Here is a 17,904-nt window from a genome sequence, read left to right as displayed (position 1 = left end):
GAAACTGTACTGTGCTGATTTTGGCCATTGAGCTATATTTACAGAATAAAGTATTTGTATTTCAGACCATCAAAAAAATGGAGGGAAATTAACATTGATTTACTCAAGCAGAGTTCACCAAAAATATCTGAGTGCAGTCAGCAGGTCCTCCGTATGTTCATAGTGTAAGGCACGGAGACGGTATTGACTGAAACAGAGATCAAACACCCTCATGCAGCACAGATATCCTCGACCGGAACCAGAGCAAATGGCCTCCTAATTCAATCAGTGTCCTGCACTGTCAAATCATGGGCGGCTGTGGGCTGCGCTCTCCAGACAGCACAGGGCCATTATCGGCTGATCAGGAGGCCTGTTACTGCGCTAATTGCTCTTTCAGAGAGCTGGACCACTGCTGACGGATACACTCCAATCTCTGCCTCTCTTCAGCTCTCACTCATCACAGACCGCCTTTACAAATAGTATCGACCGAACAAAAGTCAAAATGACCTATTTTTATCCCGGCTACTAACAAAAGCCTTGAAAAACACAAATCAAAGTGCAACTTTAATCATTTTGTACATGAGAAGATTTTAATCATACATACATATATACAGTAGCTCCATATTAGATAACAAGGAGACAACAAACAGTGCTAAACCAGCTTTGAATTGCCTTTTATCTGGCTGCAAATCAGGAATTAGTAAAAAAAAATGATAGCACCCTGTGGAGTTTGTGTCCAGTAAATGTGCGATGCAGCAATTTGGCTACAAGTGGGTTAACAGTTTGCTTGAATCAGGGACATGCATGAGATTGCAGAGGACAAAATACACATAGCGGCTGTTAATTATACTTTATTCCACTGAGTAACAGTCGGTGGGGCTAAAAAACAAATAAGCTAAGTAAAGCACCTATAAAGTAAAGCAAGAGACATTTGTTGAACATGGAAAGATTTAACATGGTAGAAAAAGAAGCAACGCACAGCAAGGAATTGCAATCAGCATGTTTACCAGGCCTCAAAGTTATAAACAATGTTTTTTAACCAGTAACACTGAACGTAAACATAACTTCACGGGGCACCTGTAAAGAGCCAGTGGTTGTTGATTCAGCAGACATCAGTGAAACACCTGCAGTGCACTGATACAGAGATAAAAACAACAGCTGAGAGTTTTCTGATGGGTGGGGTGTTTGATGTGGCCAGGTGTACATGCAGGGGACTCAGGGGCTCTGAGATTCAGGCCGATCCATGAGGGATTTGATCCAAGTCGTTCCATTTAACAGTTTTGTGGTGGCTATAATGTATTCCATCCCGCTGTCTTCCATTTGAGAGAGGAAACGCAGAGCGGCTATTTCGGCGTACGTCACTCCGCCGAGGAAGAACACCAGCGTTGTCCTATTCTCCCCCTGCTGGCCTGTATGACAGTAAAAGGAGACGCATGTCACACAAACAAAATGCCAAATCTAAACCAAATGAAAGCACACTGATTTCATTAAATGTTTTCCTTTGTTTATGACATTGTAAATCCATTAAGTTTCTTCCAGTGCTCACTTTAACGAATCACAACTGAATATAAAACAGGGCCACAATACGGAGCTGTGAAAACACTGATTGCGCAATCACCCTCCCCCGAGATTACAGTCCTCCATTATCACCTTAACAATCCATTGTTAGGCAGGCGTGTAGTAACAAGTCCACTGTCCAATGCCCAAACTCATTTCTAATTATCACATTTCATATCGAGTGTATGATTAAATTCATTATTCACATCAGTGTAACACCTACTACAGCCAATATGAAAAGATGAGGGAAAGCTGCAGGAAAGCACTGAGTGTGTTTCTATGGAGCCTCCTCTTCAACACAGATGAAACAGACAAACAAACACTGACAGTGGCTCTGTGGTGTTGTCAGCTTCGGTGCCATCAATCTGCTGCTGTTGTGCATTTGACTTATCGGAAACAAAGCCTGGGTCTTATCGGCAAGCAGCAGGCAGGAGGTTATTTACTTTTATTCTGTTCGGGGAGCGGCAGGGCAAACAGTGGTTTGTCACGGTCCTTACGTTTCTTATGAAGACCAGCAGGCAGCTGTTGTCTCTCCTCAAAGTGCGGACCGGGAAGTATCTTCAGCACCTCTTCAATGCTACGCCACCCGGGCCTGGCTAGTACCTGGGTCAGTCGGATGCTCAAAGGAGCGTAGCCGCTGTACACATAGGAAATGTCATTGGGGTTCTGAGTGGGGGGAAAACACAGTGTTAGTCCTTTTCAAACCCACAAAAGCTCACATGTTTAATCTTCAAAGTTGGTTCCGGAATGTCGTACCTGTTCATTAGCATCCTCCATCCACAGTTTAAGGGTTTTCCGAATAGTGGGGTAGTTATTCCTTGAGTTGGTCTGTGGCTTCAGAAGACCCCCCTTCTCTAGATTGTTCAGTGTCAGGATGTGTTCGTAACCATAGGTCTTTACAAAAGAAAGGGAAAAAGCATTATTGAACATATCAGTCACCTACCGATTTATTCTGCTCATTCATTTAAGGCAACTAGGTAATTCTAGAAAACGAAAAAGTAGTAAACAGAAGAGCTCCACTATTTTTCTTTGTCGAAGCAAGAAAAATGTTTGAACAGACAGCCACCATCAAAAACAAATAAAATTCTGTTTTTGCTCTTACCTGTAGAATCTCCCTCTTGTAGTAGTCCAACACCTTCTGCTTCAGGCCATTGTTGCACACGGACTGCATACACACCAGGCGCAGGATCTTGATCAGTGGATCCTTTTGAGCAATGCAGTCTTCTATATATATGTTCACCTGAGGAATGGAATAACAGATCAAAAAAGGTCTAAAAATAAGATTTTTGCCTACATTCAAACACGAGCAGGAGATGGAAAACAAATGCAATATTACATTTCTTGATAGCGATCAAATATCTCTTCTTTAGCTTTTTGCAGGAAATCAGTAAAGGTTAAACAGATTAATACCTTGTCTGTGTCGACTCCAGTCATAAACTCCTGCTCCACTGTTAGATTGTCAAAGAAGGCCTCTGAAGCTGGAACAGGGAAGAGGACCTAGTTCAATCTCAATACATTTGTCAGCTTATACACAAAATAGTAAAAGGAAACAATACACAGTATTATCATAATCCTTACATTTGGGGGATACATAAGAAAAAGATAAATTACATTAAATACAAAATATTATTTTGTAATTATGAAATAAGGCGTTATAATCTTTTCAAAATGCAATAAAATTATTTACGCACTGGTGATGTCCTTGATCAGCTCTGCTATAGAGGTGTGGTTAGCCAGTGAGCTTCGTGCTGCCTGCATATGAGGCAGCTGAGAGACAAACTGCTTTATCTCTCCCACTGTTTTGGCATTATGGCGTTCCTATGAGATGAGAAAAGGAAACTTCACTTTACTTAGTGAGCTATAATAACATTTGATTGTGCAGATAAGAAGAAAACTTTCACATCATAAAATCAGTTGTCACAAATGGTCAATCATTAGCACATCAAGTAAACTAAATTACATGTACAACACATGTGGGCACAACTGACACTCTGTAAATGTAACAAAAACAAGGTTAGGAAGATGTTGCTCATTAATATTAATATTTGAAGACAAAACAGTTAAACCCTACTTCCCTATAAACTTCAATCCCTGCACATGCTCACTCCCCTTCAGATAGTATGATGAAATGTTTGGTCTCATTTGGCATTCTGCTGGACCAATTATTACTTTAGCTTATCTCTCAGTGATTGTCATCACTTCTCCAACCTTATAGATTTATTTTAGGCTCTTTGCAGTAAAATGCCACAGAGATAACAATCATATCAAATTAGCAAGGATGTCTGAAGGTAATCAATGGCGGCTCCCAGGAAGTGCAAAGTGTTGAAACTACATTTCTAACATTTCTGTGACGCAAAACTGTGTTTTTTCCCATTAAAAATGTGCCTGTTGGCGCATGCCATTGTTACAGAAATAGCCTGATGGTGGTAATTAGTTATGAGTAATGAATATTGACTTGATGAGGAAAATGGAAGAACAGGCCCAAACACAGTAAGATAGATTTGCCAGGATGTAAAGAGATGAAGCAAGACCAACCTCAAAGGCAGCAGAAATGATTTTGGCCTTCTTGCTGAGTGCTGCTCCAACAGCATTAAAGTTTTTGTCCCGTATTTCTGCGTAGAGTTCCTCTGCTGAGTTGAGTTGTAACTTCTTGGGCTCGGTGGGTAAATCTTTACTCGCCTCACCTTGCTTCTTCTGCGCAAACTTCTCAGGGGGCAACTTGACATAACCTGTAAGGCAGGAGGGAATAAAACAATTTGAACTGGTTATAAATAAATAAAGGAGCGGCTTAAAAATCTAATTTGGAAAAAGGGAATTCTATTATCTTTGATTATAATATACCCAAAGAAAAGAAAAAAATTAAGACAAACTAATGTCTAAGGATTGTTATCTGATAAAGTCATGCTGCTAACAAGAAAGCCATCATTAATTGTACAGAGCAGTTAACCTTTAAATTAAAAATATATGATCAATAAGTAAAATATTGGCAAATAATTCCAAAAAGCTCTAGCCCATAATATTTGTAATTTTAAGACCCCTATTGTGTTTAACTATAGCATTACCCATGGCAACCTCTTTTCTTGCCCTTAACCTGAATCAACATCCACAATTAAGTGGAAGATTTAAAGACATCAGTTCAAATTTAAGCAATTGAGCATTCAGAGGAAATCCAAAAGGTTTATTCTGACCATTGGTGATTCCATAGATCTCGTCAATGAGACCCTCATAGGTGAGTTGTGTGGCCACAGGCGTGAGCAGATCAACATTACGGTCCAGGAGGAGCAGGGTGTCGAACACAGGAAGGATCTGATTCTGACTGCCTGCGAACTCCCTCTTCATCCTCAGCATCATGTTGGCAACATGCTGAGAACAAGCAGGGACATTTCTTTGTGTTCAAAGGGTTCATCATCTTTCTGCTTAGCACCTGCCCATGTGCAAATATTAATTTCAATCCATCTCACACCAAACTCACCCGTGCACAGTCTCCTTTCCCATAAATCTGAGGAATGGTGCCATACAGTGCCTGTAAGGTCATGAGGCCTTTGGCTGTGTGGTAAAGACTTGTTTGGTCATTTTCCAGGTAGCACTCCTGAAAGAGACAAAAGGAAGTCAAATTATGTTGTGACCATTAGTGACTAGAGCTACATATTTGGCGCATGTGCATAATATGTGTATATTATATATTTCCCTCTAGCGGTCTGACAACATTAAATTTGTCCATGTGTTATTATGGTTGAATACCTAGTGACTTTAAATATAATCTTTATTTAATAAGAACTCATCCTGTAAATACTTCATAGAGCAGTAGGGTGGTTGGTGTGTGTCTGGTATGCGGAGGGTGAACACACCCTGAAAGCACTTTCATACTCCATGGAGAGCAGGTCACCATCATACGGAATCAAGTCCAGTATATACTCATCGATGTTGATGAAGGAGCCCAGCACTCCCTGCTCCTTCAGCCGCTGCTCACACAGCATACTCCTCCGAGGCACGAATAAAATGTGGAAGTCCCGTGACGAATGCATCTTGTCCTCGCTGTAGGCGCAGAGTACAGGACAGAAGTGTGAAACACGGTGAACAGCTTTACAGAGAGACATCCGTCCTGAGAGATCCCATCACAAGTCTGCCCCCACCTGGCATTAAAATGCGTCCTGATTGTGTTACCCGTGACCACGTTTGATCGGATCTCATATGGTAATAATAGCAACTGGCAACTCTATTTGCAAAGACTGAATTATTATGTTTGACCTTGTTTGAGTTTTAGTGAAGTATCCAATGTCTGTTTTGTCTGTGTGTGTGTTGTGGGCAGAGAGAAAGATGTTTACCAAAAGCATCTGTCATACTGTGATCAGTGTAGATATTAATATGGCACAAACGTGCATTCACAAAGCCAAAAGAATATGGCCCATGCGTCCAAGACCTCCTCCCAACGAGGTTTGAGTGATCAGGTTTCTGCTACCCTCTTGTGATTGGATGACTCAGGACAGATGTTAATACCAGGTCTGAACAGGGTCATAAACAAACCTGAATACGTTCTCAGCGATGATGTCCATAAGCTCCAGTCGGGGACGGACAAAGAAGATGATGTTTTTGACATCAGCAGGGGGGAGCCTGCCGCTCTTGAGGGTGAACATCTTTTCCACTTCATGTTCCTGACAATTACCCAGTGACAGACATGAGGGAGCTTCAGTTAACACAATAAGACACATAGTGTATTACTGACACTTTACCTGGATCGTGTCTACTGGGTTAAAACATGGAACCTGAGCAGCAGAAAGCACTTACCTTCAGGAGAGAGTACTGAGCTATGAGTCCAAAAGGTCCAGTCAGATATTCATCCCAGACAATGGCCTGAAAAGCACCAGGAAAGCGTTTAGAAACATCTGCATGCAGGGTTTAGCTAATAGCTACCATGCTAAATTGATTAGCAACAACACTAAATCCAATACCCTGGCATTATGTCAGGATTAGATTTTGTGGTTAAACTATATTTACAAACAAACCCCATCATCTCCTAATATAACCTGCGACATTATGACATGGCAAGTGTTAGCTTTGAGGCTGTGGAGGCTGTAGCTGTCACAGTTTCCTCCATGTTCTGCATGTTAGCGTGTTTGTTCATTACCTTGCTTCCTGCGCATTTATCCAGAAACTCTCGAAGCTCTTTTCGTGCTGCTTCTCTCAAAATGTTTAAATTGACTCTACCGTAAGATAGGTGGGCCGCCATTTTTTCCTTATTAGCAACACAGCGAGTCATGTGACCACTGTGCAACAAGGCTGTCACATGACCAAAGATGATACAGCATTGAGAGGGTTCACACCACGGCACAGCTCGTGAGACTCGTAAATGTCCAGTCACTCTTTGAAATAACTTTAAACATCATGTCCCGTAGTCTGCACCATCTTACAACGACCTGAAAACTATATTATATAATGGTAACAGCAGGATGATTGTATTTCACTTTTTCTTTTTGCAGGATTCATTTCCACCTCTGACTTGCTGCGCCGCGATAATAATACGCAATGTCAGTAGGTTATTGATTACATCTTAAAAACTAGTGTATGGGATGTATGAGTCATAAATTACTGTAGCCATTGATAATATTACATTTATTTAACATTTTATTTGCAGATGTGAAGCATTGCCAGGATATTTTCACCATTTTCAGTGACGAACACGGAAGTACGAGGTGATAACTCTCCCCGCAGCTGCAGTATTTTTCTGTGGGTGGGTGCGGCAAATGTAAAGCAGACCACTAAAGAAGCTTAAAATACAGTAAATCAAGATTATTTCCCCTGTCAGACTGTATGTTTGCATCCACGTCACATACTGATAAACCCTACATTCATAAATAATTGGCACGTCTGATCTCCGTAGCATTTCATTATTTATTGGTGCGATTAATAGTGTAGCCGCTAGGTGGCACGGTGTCTCCACAGTAAGAAAGTGGGAAAGCTGTTGATGATCAGCGGTGGTTTCTTGGAGATGAAATCGATGATGTAAAACAACATTTAAATGACAACACAATTCATCACCAAGAAACATCCCAGTATTTCGGTTCCCGTCTAATAATAGAGAATGTCTGCAAAAAAAAAAAAATAAATTAAAACGTCCCCAAAAACAAAGTAATTTGACTATTTACATAGAAAACTAAATAGTAACCCAATGCTTTAATAAACCTTTGCAGGCATGTTTAATATCAACACAATTTTGAGCAGCCATGTCTTATTGTAAGGCACGTGTTTAAAGCACAGCTCTAAATCTCCACAGTCAATAATCCCATAAAGCTGACGGTGATTTCTCAACAGGATCATGATCCAGCCACTGCGCTTTTCTCCAGACAAGTGGATCAGGTGATGACTGTCCACTTATCCCTGTTATCGCCTCACATCCAGGGGTTTCCTTCCCAGGGTACCAAGGGCTTTCCAGCCGCCTCCACGCAGGATCATCGAGGACCCGCTCCCACGCACCGCACCGGGAGATCCGCTGCGCCCCCGGCCACGGAACGCCCCTCCAGCCCAGGCACAGAGAGGAGAGGGGTTTTGGTGACAGGCACCATGCGCAATGAGTGACTCTGTGGTCGGATCCAGGCGTTGCACAGATATTTAGTCCGCATCATTCCCTGACAGCTCCCAGAGAGAGGAGGAGGAGAGAGGAGAGAGGAAGAGAGACACAAGGCTGGATTCTCAGGTAGGCTTTACGATCTCCTTCGAAGGATTTTCAAACATCACATCCTCAACATGGAATCACTGAGAGCTTAGCCCGTTTGGCCAGTGGCTCTGTGCATTACAATTTCTCATTTACAAGTTGAGTGAATGCAGCATTTCATTCACAAGAGAGAGAGAGAGGAAGTGGAATTGATCCGTTACGAGGGACCATATTCCATTGCCTCTATTTATTAATTTCATTTTTATTATCTCTCTGAGTCCCTTGAATGAAAAGGGAAGATGTGTGAATGTGTGCAGCAGCACCCAGATTGCATTGAGATGCTGTTAATTAATCTTTGAGAGGTAATAGTTATGCAAATGACCATTTGACTGATTCCTTTGTTTTATGGGAAAACATGTTTTAATGAACACATCCCTCTGCAGCAGAATCTCCCTGCCATTCATGCAGAGAGGTTGCCTCTCATTTTGAATTGTTGCATTGGTTTACAACAACATGCTTGTGTGTTATGCCTCGTGCACTCAGTTTATTCATGAATGATAAATGTTACTCTCGATGTCGCTGATTATCATCCCCCCCCCCTTGAAGATGAGTGAAACAAAAGAGAGGTGCACTGTACTGCATAACAAGTGAAGATCTGATATAAGAAAAAGCAGACCCGGTAAGTCATGTGGGAGATTGTGTGGTTGCAGCCCCTGGGCGTTGCTGCAGGATTTTTAGAGTGCACACTGGGGCTTGATGTGCCTGCAGACTATAGGAAGGAAAAACCTCAGTGATGCCCCTGACGTTGATGTGGTTCAGGATCAGCTCCTGACTCCAGCTGTGCTCACAGGACAGGTGAGCCAGGCGCTTCCTGTACCAGTGGGTTATAATTACACCTAAATAGTCAGAGCACTGTGTGTGTGTGTGTGTGTGTGTGTGTTGTAAACAGACTTATTGGGGAGCTGTCCAGTGCATTGCCCGCCTATCAGAAGTAGGCCAGAACAGAAGAAGCTGGGAACCCGCCTCCCAGTTCCACCATCTCCAACTCCTCCTGCACAGACCTGAAGCATGGGGATTAAATGGGGGAGGGTAGAAAAGACTGAATGAACGTACTGAGATATCTGCAGCTGCCTCCTCTCACATGAGCAGCTACTGTAGTGATTGGACGACACCCATGTTCTGCTGGTTCCTCTCTCTCTCTCTCTCTGTATATGTCTCTGCCTGATCACCAGCCACACGTCGTTCTCTGTGCAGAGGAAGAATGGAATCAGGCAGGACAGAAAAGAGGGAAATTGTTTGTTGGGTCACATTACGTAAAACGAGAGACATGGAGAGCACCAGAGAATGTGGGTGTTCAGGGAAAAGGTGAAAAAAAGATGGAGGGATGGAGTAAGTGCTCGGTATGCTAACTGCATTATTTAAAGATGAAGATTACGTGGCATCTGTACCCATAATACCACGTCTTCAGCTTGTCCTCCGCCATAACTGTACTGTCTGTTCCATCATGACCATGCGGCCCAGGTTTCTTGGTGATCCGATGGCCCGAAATTTGGCACAGGTACAATCTACTACAAACACACACGGGTGGACACACACATGCACACACTGCGTTTAATCATTCTGATTCTCATCTTCTGATCTTGCTGTTTCCATGGCCACAGTTGGTGAAGGTGCATGACTCCATGTTCTTCGGCGCTCGTCACGATCCATACATGGAGCGTAGAACCCGAATCGTATGTTTTACTCACATAGGCTGTGGCGTTCTGTTCCCTGGTTGTGAGAGTGTTCATTTTGATTTGTTGCAGCAGCGACATTATTCCGCCATTTGTTGTGACCAGTCATCGATAGGGAGTGGCTTCATCTTTAAGTTCTCATCAGCGCGATGGCTGAGAATCGATTTACAGGGCCTGTCTGAAACTGGTGATTAGATCTGAGGAAACGCTGTGGCATATCGGAAAAGACAGATGTAATTAATGTGGCCTTTACACAAAGTTACCCGAGAGCTTAAAAATTGAATCAAATTACAAAACAGAGTCAGGCTGTGATCGAATCCGTAAACCACAAAGCAACATGTCTTACCTCTCCACCGCGATTCATTGTCTCTGAAACCTATATTTCAAGGGCGGATCCGGGAGGGCGGGGCCACGGGGGCACTGGCCCCAGCTGAAACCCGATGGCCACCGAGGTGCCAATGAAAATGTAAAAAAAAAAATTGTAATGTTTTAATTATATTTTCTAAGCTTTTTTGAAGAACACTATGTGCTTGAAGGAGTAATAGTCAAGATATATTCATTACTATGTGGCTTTGCTCAAAGCTATAGAGCTAACAGTAAATAAGGAATGACTTAAAAGTGCACATTACTGAAACAGGCATTGTGAATGGATAGTAAACAATGACTGGCTCCTCTGTTTAAATATCGTTCTCTTGGTCCCACGCTGATTTAGAAAAATGTAGATTTCCGGCTATGCTATATTTAGCTGATTATAATTACTTCTGTGCACATGTTGCAGCTGTATTAAAGCTCTTGTCCCAAACTCTCACAGTGACGTCTGAATAAACAAACTTTGCATTTCATGTCCCGTAGACAGTTCTTTTTTTTCTCTCCAAAGTTATGCTGCAGTGTTTCCAGACGGGGAACACACTCTCATTTGCCAACTGACATCCGCTAAAAACCCCCGGGGGTATTGTACCTGCTAGTTTGCTGCCGGGCCAAGTGGGAGAGTCAGATATCCCGCTGCTGAACTGTGCCAGATCCTCAACAGCAACAAAGAGACAAGACTAATGGCCAATCACAATGATGCACTGATGATGAGATCAGACTTGCTCCTTTATATGTGTGGAAGCATGTTCTTTATCTCTACAGGCCACCAGCTGCAGGTTGCTAAGGGAATAAGACGCAGAGTGTCTTTATAACAGACCTTCCCTGCGCTGATTTAATGGCACTGTCTGGTATAGTTTTTGTTTCCCCCGAGATAAGATTGGAGGAAATTGAAGGAGCATGACTTGTTCAATGCATCAGCAGCCAGTTCTCAAAGTCCCACCGCTTACCTCTGGGGCATAGAAGGATGAATCACCATCAGCCCAGCAAATCTGAGACTCACTGCAGGCCCTTGCTGGAGTGCAGCTAATTGAGTGCGCCACGTCCGATAGCTTTTTAATTCTGTCGTTTTATATCAAAGTCTTACATTGAAATCTATGAGAAATTGCGGGTCAGCGGGCCATTCTCTGCTGAGAAAATGACAAGTGCAGAGGGTCAACTGCTCATTCAGTGTGTGTTGATTTAAGAATGAAAAAAAAACACTACACCCGACCCCCTCAGGGCCGCTGAAGAGCCCCAGCAGTGATAACAGGATGACAGCACGGCGGCTCGTCGGTCGCTGGATGGTCTTTCCTGTTTGTTCTCCAACAATGCGGAGACCTGGAGCCGTGCCTGCCCAGACAACGGAGGGGTGTGTGTTTGAAATGGTACAACATTCTCACATTGGAGAGGTGAGGAGCCCTCACAGATGGTTCCACAGATGGTCCCTGTCGACACCATTGTCTGAGAGACAACATGGATCATTTGTCGACCGCCACAGACCTAAAACACCAACAAACATCCGACCGTTTCCCAAAATAGACATCAGTCGGTTTCTTAATCTTTCTGGCCTTGTTGTCTTTTCCCGTCCCGACCCTCTGTTCTGTACATGCTGCTGATAGGAGGCGCGAGTGCATACAGTTTGTTCTAATACCCTTAAACAGTGAACGGCAATGTGGGTGGGAGCTGTAAATAATTAAATGCTGAGTGATGTTTTCCTCCTGCAGTGGAGGGCTTCTTGGTGCAGTGCTTTTACACTCTTGCCCAGGTCCCGGCCCCTCAGCGTTTTGGCATCTGGCAGTCCTCTGTGGGGGAGGGATGGAGTTGTAGCCATTCCACTATGAGATGGTGGCTCCCCGGTGTTTTCTGGTCCGAGCTGCCCTGTCCCCCCCACTCAGCTGTTGTTTTTTTGTTTTTTTTACGTCAAATAAATCTATTGTGATCTTTATCTGTTGTATAAGAAATAAGTGATGCATTCAAATGATGCTTGTTATTCCGTAAACCATATACAGAGCATGAACTAAGAAATATCTTGAAAATGTTTCTACTGCGCATGTGATGCCTCGATCTAACTGCTCAGTTAGCATGCTAATATACTTACAATGATAATGCTAACATGCAGGTTCAACATTTACCATGTTCACCATCATCTGTTATCACCTCTGCCAAAGAGGGTTCTATTTCCATTTGTTTGTTTGTACGCATTATGACGTAAAAACTACAAGACTGATTATCACTAAACCTGGTGGAAGGATGTGGTATTGGTCCGAAAAGAACTCAATGAACGTAGGTGTGTATCCAAACATTCTTTATCACGTTCTTCTCGCAATGTGAGATGATGCATTTGGACATAAAAATAAAATGTGGTGCAGCTTGATTCCACTTGAGACCATGACTGTCTGCCCATGACAATTCCATCAAAGATTTTTCAGTCCGGACCAAATTGGTGCACTAACATTAGGCCAAGCCTTCAATAGAGGCACTCCATGAGTGAGTGTGGCTAAAAAGGAGCAGTCGGACTATAATCTCAGGCCATTTTATTCCATGTATGAGTGGTTGTAGCACTTATATAGACTCTACTTCGTATACTAAGCATTTGTTCCCTCTGCAGGCCTCCAAACATGGCAGGTCTTCACCAGGTCTTCATGCACAAATCCTCACCGGGTGTTTTTTTTTTTGCTTCTGGAACAACCAGAAACTCAGATCACCTCTCGTTGCCCTTTCAGTTGGGTGTACTCCAACTGTCTATCGTTTTCCATGTGCGTTTCTGGCTTGGTCAGCTGTGTCCAGTTTTAAGATACGACGTGTTGTCTGTGAAATCTGTCAGCACAGACCTTGGATTTCTTTTTCTCTGTAGAACTACCACCCACTAGCCCCCACGTTTCACTACAGAATGTGGAGGTGGTACTTTCTGATGAAATGTAGCATGCATGTGAGTCAAGGTATCACTATGTTACTTAGGAGATTTTAATGAAGGTCTAAAGATGAATCATAATTTGACAACAACATAAAAATACCATTGATGGGCTTTATTTTACACCCTTAATGTTCCTGAGAGGGTTCAATTTCTTTTATTTTGATTTCTTTTTCAATCATACACGTCTTGTGATTCTAATGATCAAGGCACTGCTTTTGGTTGAGGTAGTAGCATATTTTAACTGAACTTGTGGGCTGACATAGCCTGACGTTGTCAGACTCACAATTCTAGTCAGAATGTGAGTCTGAGACCGCTCCATTGGGCTGTGATTATGGGGCGTGTTTCAACTGACCAGGAAATAAAATTCCTCTTCGCTCAATTGGATAGACCTACAACCAATCAGAGCAACGTAGTATGTGACGTATGTTAAGCAACGCATTGTGAGTTATTTACTAACGCCGGGTTCACACCGGTCGCTGAAGTGATGCCGAACTGACCCTTCAGTGCCAAGCCTTAAATAACAGCTGGCTCCCATCCACTCCCAAGTTAAAACTTTGTGCGGGTCACACCGGAGGCTGAAATACGCCCTGCGCCAAGGCTGCCTCGCGCCGTGCAGAGATCGTTTCGGCGTCGAGTCTATTTTTTCCACTTGACTCGAGTGTATCGCACCAGGAAACACACTGAAAAACGATTTTAAACTATATTGATGACATATTTTATATGATATAAATGATCAAATATGCATCCCATACTTTGAAGTCCCCTTCTGTTGGAGAATACGTAATTTACCCTCGACACCCGACATTTAACGGAGCAAACAGCGGAGAAGTTCTTCAACATGGATGACATTAAATTAATAATTGAAGTGGAGAAGTACAGTGAGTTGTATGATCCTCGGAACATGTTGTATAAACCAAAAAAGACAAATGTTGGGACGCTGTTGCTTAATGTTGGAGCAACAAGTAAGTATATGCTTTTAATCTACTGGATCAACGGGTGATATTATTAGCGTTGCCCGGCGGTTCAGCGTCGCTTCAGTGTCCGGTGTGAACAGCCAAGCGCCGGGGCGATAGGGATTAGCGCGGTGGTTTGGCGTCGCCTCCACGTTCTGTGTTCCTCTTTCAAAATGAATGCGCTGTCGATATCTTCTAAAACAGACTCAATGGCAGCATCTACACATCTCAGCTCTCCAGCGGCAGGCATGTTTGTTGAAAACGAATTCAACCCAAGGGCACTTTGATGACATGGTTGATTACGTTACCGTTGATCATCTGTCCATCATCGTATAAAGCCCGCCCTGACAATCTGATTGGTCCGGATGATTTCGAACCGGGCATAATTTCTCCCCAACGGTGCGACTCCAGACCGAACTTCCCGACCTCAAATGTTGTGGGCGGGGCTAAGTTCGTCGGACATCCAGGCTAGGGCTGACAGCTAATTGCTATAATTGCAATTTTCCTCTGTCCAAAAATACGTTTTTATTGGAAAAGGTTACATCTGATTGGATCCATCTTAGATAGATAGATGTGAATGTAGAGGAGCTATAAAAGAATAAATATTGACTTTTTCCAGTCTTCCCTGCTCAGACGTGATGTTCCAGATCACCACAGGACTTAAGTTGAGACTGTGGACGAGCCAAGACTCTCCTGGATGTCAGGCTGTGTTTCATAATACATAAAACAAAGTGAGTGACTGCCAGGCCAGATGGTAGAGGGAGAAACATTACAATGAAACATAATTCTCTTCTTCAAGCCAGCTATTCAGATGAAGATATTTTTCTACATTCAAGCTGAAGAAATATAGACTGTATATCAGTTAAACACCAGTTTTAGATTTCCCGTTATTCAGTATGGTGTAGAGGACACAGTACATTACATTAACCTCATACCACATACTCATTCTCTACAATAATGTTTTTACAATTTCTGTTGTGCTTGGGGTAACCATGTTGTTCATAGCTTCACACCATGATAAGATACAAATAAAAAGTCCCACAATATAACCCTGGTAATGACTAACAATCTTATAGCTGAGCTGGTTTCTTGCAGCATCGCGAAAAAATTTGTATGAGTTGCAAGAATATTGAGTCTTTAATAGGAAACGGCGCAGGGTGTTGGAGCTGATGAAACATTTATGGTCACAGCAATGTGTTTGATTTCACCAGGATTATTAAATCACTGCTAGGGCGGCTATGCTGCACTGATATGAATATCAACCGTGGAATCTACTTAGCATCGCACCTTGGAAAATGGTTCGGAAGAAAGTGCTGATCTGAGTCCACAGGGACTCTGCGATGGCCGGGCTACAGCAGCGCTTTAGGGTGACCTCCATTACAGCTATGTATGTTTTAGCCAGAGGCATTAAGATACAAATGGGGGCCTGGTGAACGATAAATTAAAGTGAGGGGCCATGCAATCATTGATCTCCGATTCTCATTAACCCATTTTGTAGAGGTGTCCCTGTTGCAGGATGGCGAGGGAATTGTCGCCCTGGAATTTAAGTAAAGCAGGACATATAATGTTTGATAGATGAAAAAAATTAGCTTTTTGAATAGAGACGATTTTCCATTACTTATAAATGTAAAAGTAATCAAAAATAGTCCAAAATAGTCCCACATCCTTCAGCCCAAATGTATTCAGTGCATGATTATATAAAGACAGTAAAAAAGGAATATGAGCAACATTTACTGACCCTGAAACAGCTAAAATGTTCTCATATTTTAATCAGATATTGGTGGTCAACTTGTTGTTATATAGGACAAATTGATTGATAATGACATGAAAACATTGGAGTAAAACCTTTTACACATTTTTTATTTTTTTTTTTGCTGATCTCAGTGAAAAGGGAGATGGCTCAATTCCGGTCTTCTGCTCTCAGCGCAGTGTCCATAATGATCCATGGTGGATCAATCCATCAATGTCCCGCTGTCACCTGCTTTCTCCTCTTTCAGTTACCACAAGTGAGCACCAAAATCTTGAAATAAAAAGACAGGCCATAAGGTATTCTTATTCCAGTCTACATCCCCCCCACCCCCCATAAAATCTGTAGTAATGACTCATAAATCTGCTGTTGAAAGTCATGTAATAACACTAATTAGTGCAGGTGTCTGAAGAGACATGATGCTAGTTACTCATACTAAACACTCACTCTCAAGTATCCAAGGAGAGTACATGACTGTGTTACTAATAATGGAAAAGGAAATGTGAGGGGTGTGCTCTCGGAGTTGTGTATGCATTCGTCCCTGAAGATGCGCAGATGCAGGTCCGTCCTCTCGGGCCCCGAGGTGGAGACGCAGCTAGGTTTCTAAATTGATCCTCACCACCTCCGTGTGAAATTCTCCCACCGGGTCGATGACTTACAATGATCGGGCAAGATGACTTATCTCAAGTCTTTGCTGCCCCTCTGGTCTCTGCTGTTGTCATCTCACACATGATCTGTTCGTAGTCATGCTCCTGGGCACCACTTTGCCCAGGGACGCGTCACTTTGTCATGACATTTTGAAAAGGAAAAAAGAGAGAACGAGAGAGAGAGAGAGAGAGAGAGAGAGAGAGAGCAGAGCCCACCACCTGACTGAATCATCATCTACGGGAGGAAAAACACGGAGAGAATGACGCAGATTAGCCACATTTATAACAGAACAGCACGGAGGATGACAGACCGAGGGTCACAGCGGTGTCACGACTGCAGAAATACAAAGATCAATAGGGCATTTTGGGAGAGATGGTCTGTTATAATTGGCCTGCGGCACATTTTTGAATGAGTACACTTTGCGATGTAAAACCCTGCCCGGCTGAGCCAATAATGAAACCACGCCGCGCATCAAAGCCTCTGCTGACTGCTCTTTATGGGAAAAAGTGTGGATAGGATCCTCCACACTCTTTTCCTCCTGAATGTTAATTGGATTGTCAACCTGAGCAAAGAGTGCACTTTGATGTGATGCAGTAACATCAGTCCCCATTGTGGAGAGCCCCCCCCCCCCCCCCCCCCCCCTCTCTCCAATCTGTTTGTCTCTCCTCATCCAGGACAATCGTGTTACACAACAGTGGGATAATTAATTTTGGTGAAGTGAAAAAAAGGGCCAAGCTCAAGAGCCCCCCGTGTCTACAATACACTCTGTGAAGTCAGAGCAGCGTCTGCTCCCTGAAGACTGTGTTTTCACTGTTGGCTGAATGCAGCAGCAGCATCAGAGGGAGAGGGCCCACACCCAGTGTCTATTGATAGCAAGGAAAATGTATTGTTATTCTGCGAGTCCCGCAGGCGGTGCAGCACCCGATTACAGCTCGAGAGGTATGTAGCCTGATGTTCACGCAGCCCAACGCGAGCAGCCGAATGAGGGGGACGGTGGCGCACCCCCCCCCCTCCCTAACCCCCCCTTCCCTCACTTTCTCCAAGGTTCTTTAGTGCTGGGATTTACTGCTGTGAAAAAGCTGAAGACAAGCGAAAATTATTGATTTTTCCTTTTAGCGTGATCATTACGTATTCCTGACTGTATCCTTCTCCAGCACAGCACCTGCACTCTCCTCATCCTACTACACCACCACAGCTCTTGACATTTTAGGCTCCAAAGAGCTTTTGGTTCCTCTTGTTGCTTCTTCTCGGAGCCCACCGGTCGTCCCCGGCTGCTGGTACTTGCCCTCGGGACACTGTTGTGTTCCCTCAGCCTGGTGCTGTCTGGCAGATACAAAGCTCCAAGTCAGCGACCTAGACACACACACACACACACA

General features: G+C 43.3%; 1 protein-coding gene across 1 annotated transcript; it reads right to left on the bottom strand.

Moving 5' to 3' along the window:
- Nucleotides 1–530: 530 nt before the first annotated feature.
- Nucleotides 531–6,781, bottom strand: vps33a (VPS33A core subunit of CORVET and HOPS complexes). The gene is made up of 13 exons (XM_062382801.1): nt 6,662–6,781; nt 6,322–6,387; nt 6,061–6,188; nt 5,385–5,571; nt 5,009–5,125; nt 4,725–4,899; nt 4,072–4,265; nt 3,228–3,354; nt 2,947–3,014; nt 2,639–2,776; nt 2,293–2,430; nt 2,034–2,202; nt 531–1,388 (listed from the first exon to the last, which is right to left on the bottom strand). The coding sequence occupies exons 1-13, from the start codon at nt 6,761–6,763 to the stop codon at nt 1,195–1,197; spliced, it is 1,803 nt and encodes a 600-aa protein (XP_062238785.1). The 5' UTR covers nt 6,764–6,781; the 3' UTR covers nt 531–1,194.
- Between the last annotated feature and the right edge of the window lie 11,123 nt (nt 6,782–17,904).

This window comes from Platichthys flesus, chromosome 3 (genome assembly GCF_949316205.1).
Source record: "Platichthys flesus chromosome 3, fPlaFle2.1, whole genome shotgun sequence".
NCBI lineage: Eukaryota > Metazoa > Chordata > Actinopteri > Pleuronectiformes > Pleuronectidae > Platichthys > Platichthys flesus.
The sequence above is the reverse complement of the archived record's forward strand: the minus strand, read 5'-3'. Positions and strand labels throughout refer to the sequence as shown.

Excerpts from the sequence above, each read along its gene's own strand:
- vps33a (XM_062382801.1), bottom strand. The coding sequence starts at position 6,763 with ATGGCGGCCCACCTATCTTACGGTAGAGTCAATTTAAACATTTTGAGA. Across the intron at positions 4,266-4,724 it reads GATCTATGGAATCACCAATG|GTTATGTCAAGTTGCCCCCT; the intron begins GTCAGAATAAAC and ends CCTGCCTTACAG. Across the intron at positions 2,777-2,946 it reads CTGGAGTCGACACAGACAAG|GTGAACATATATATAGAAGA; the intron begins GTATTAATCTGT and ends TCCATTCCTCAG.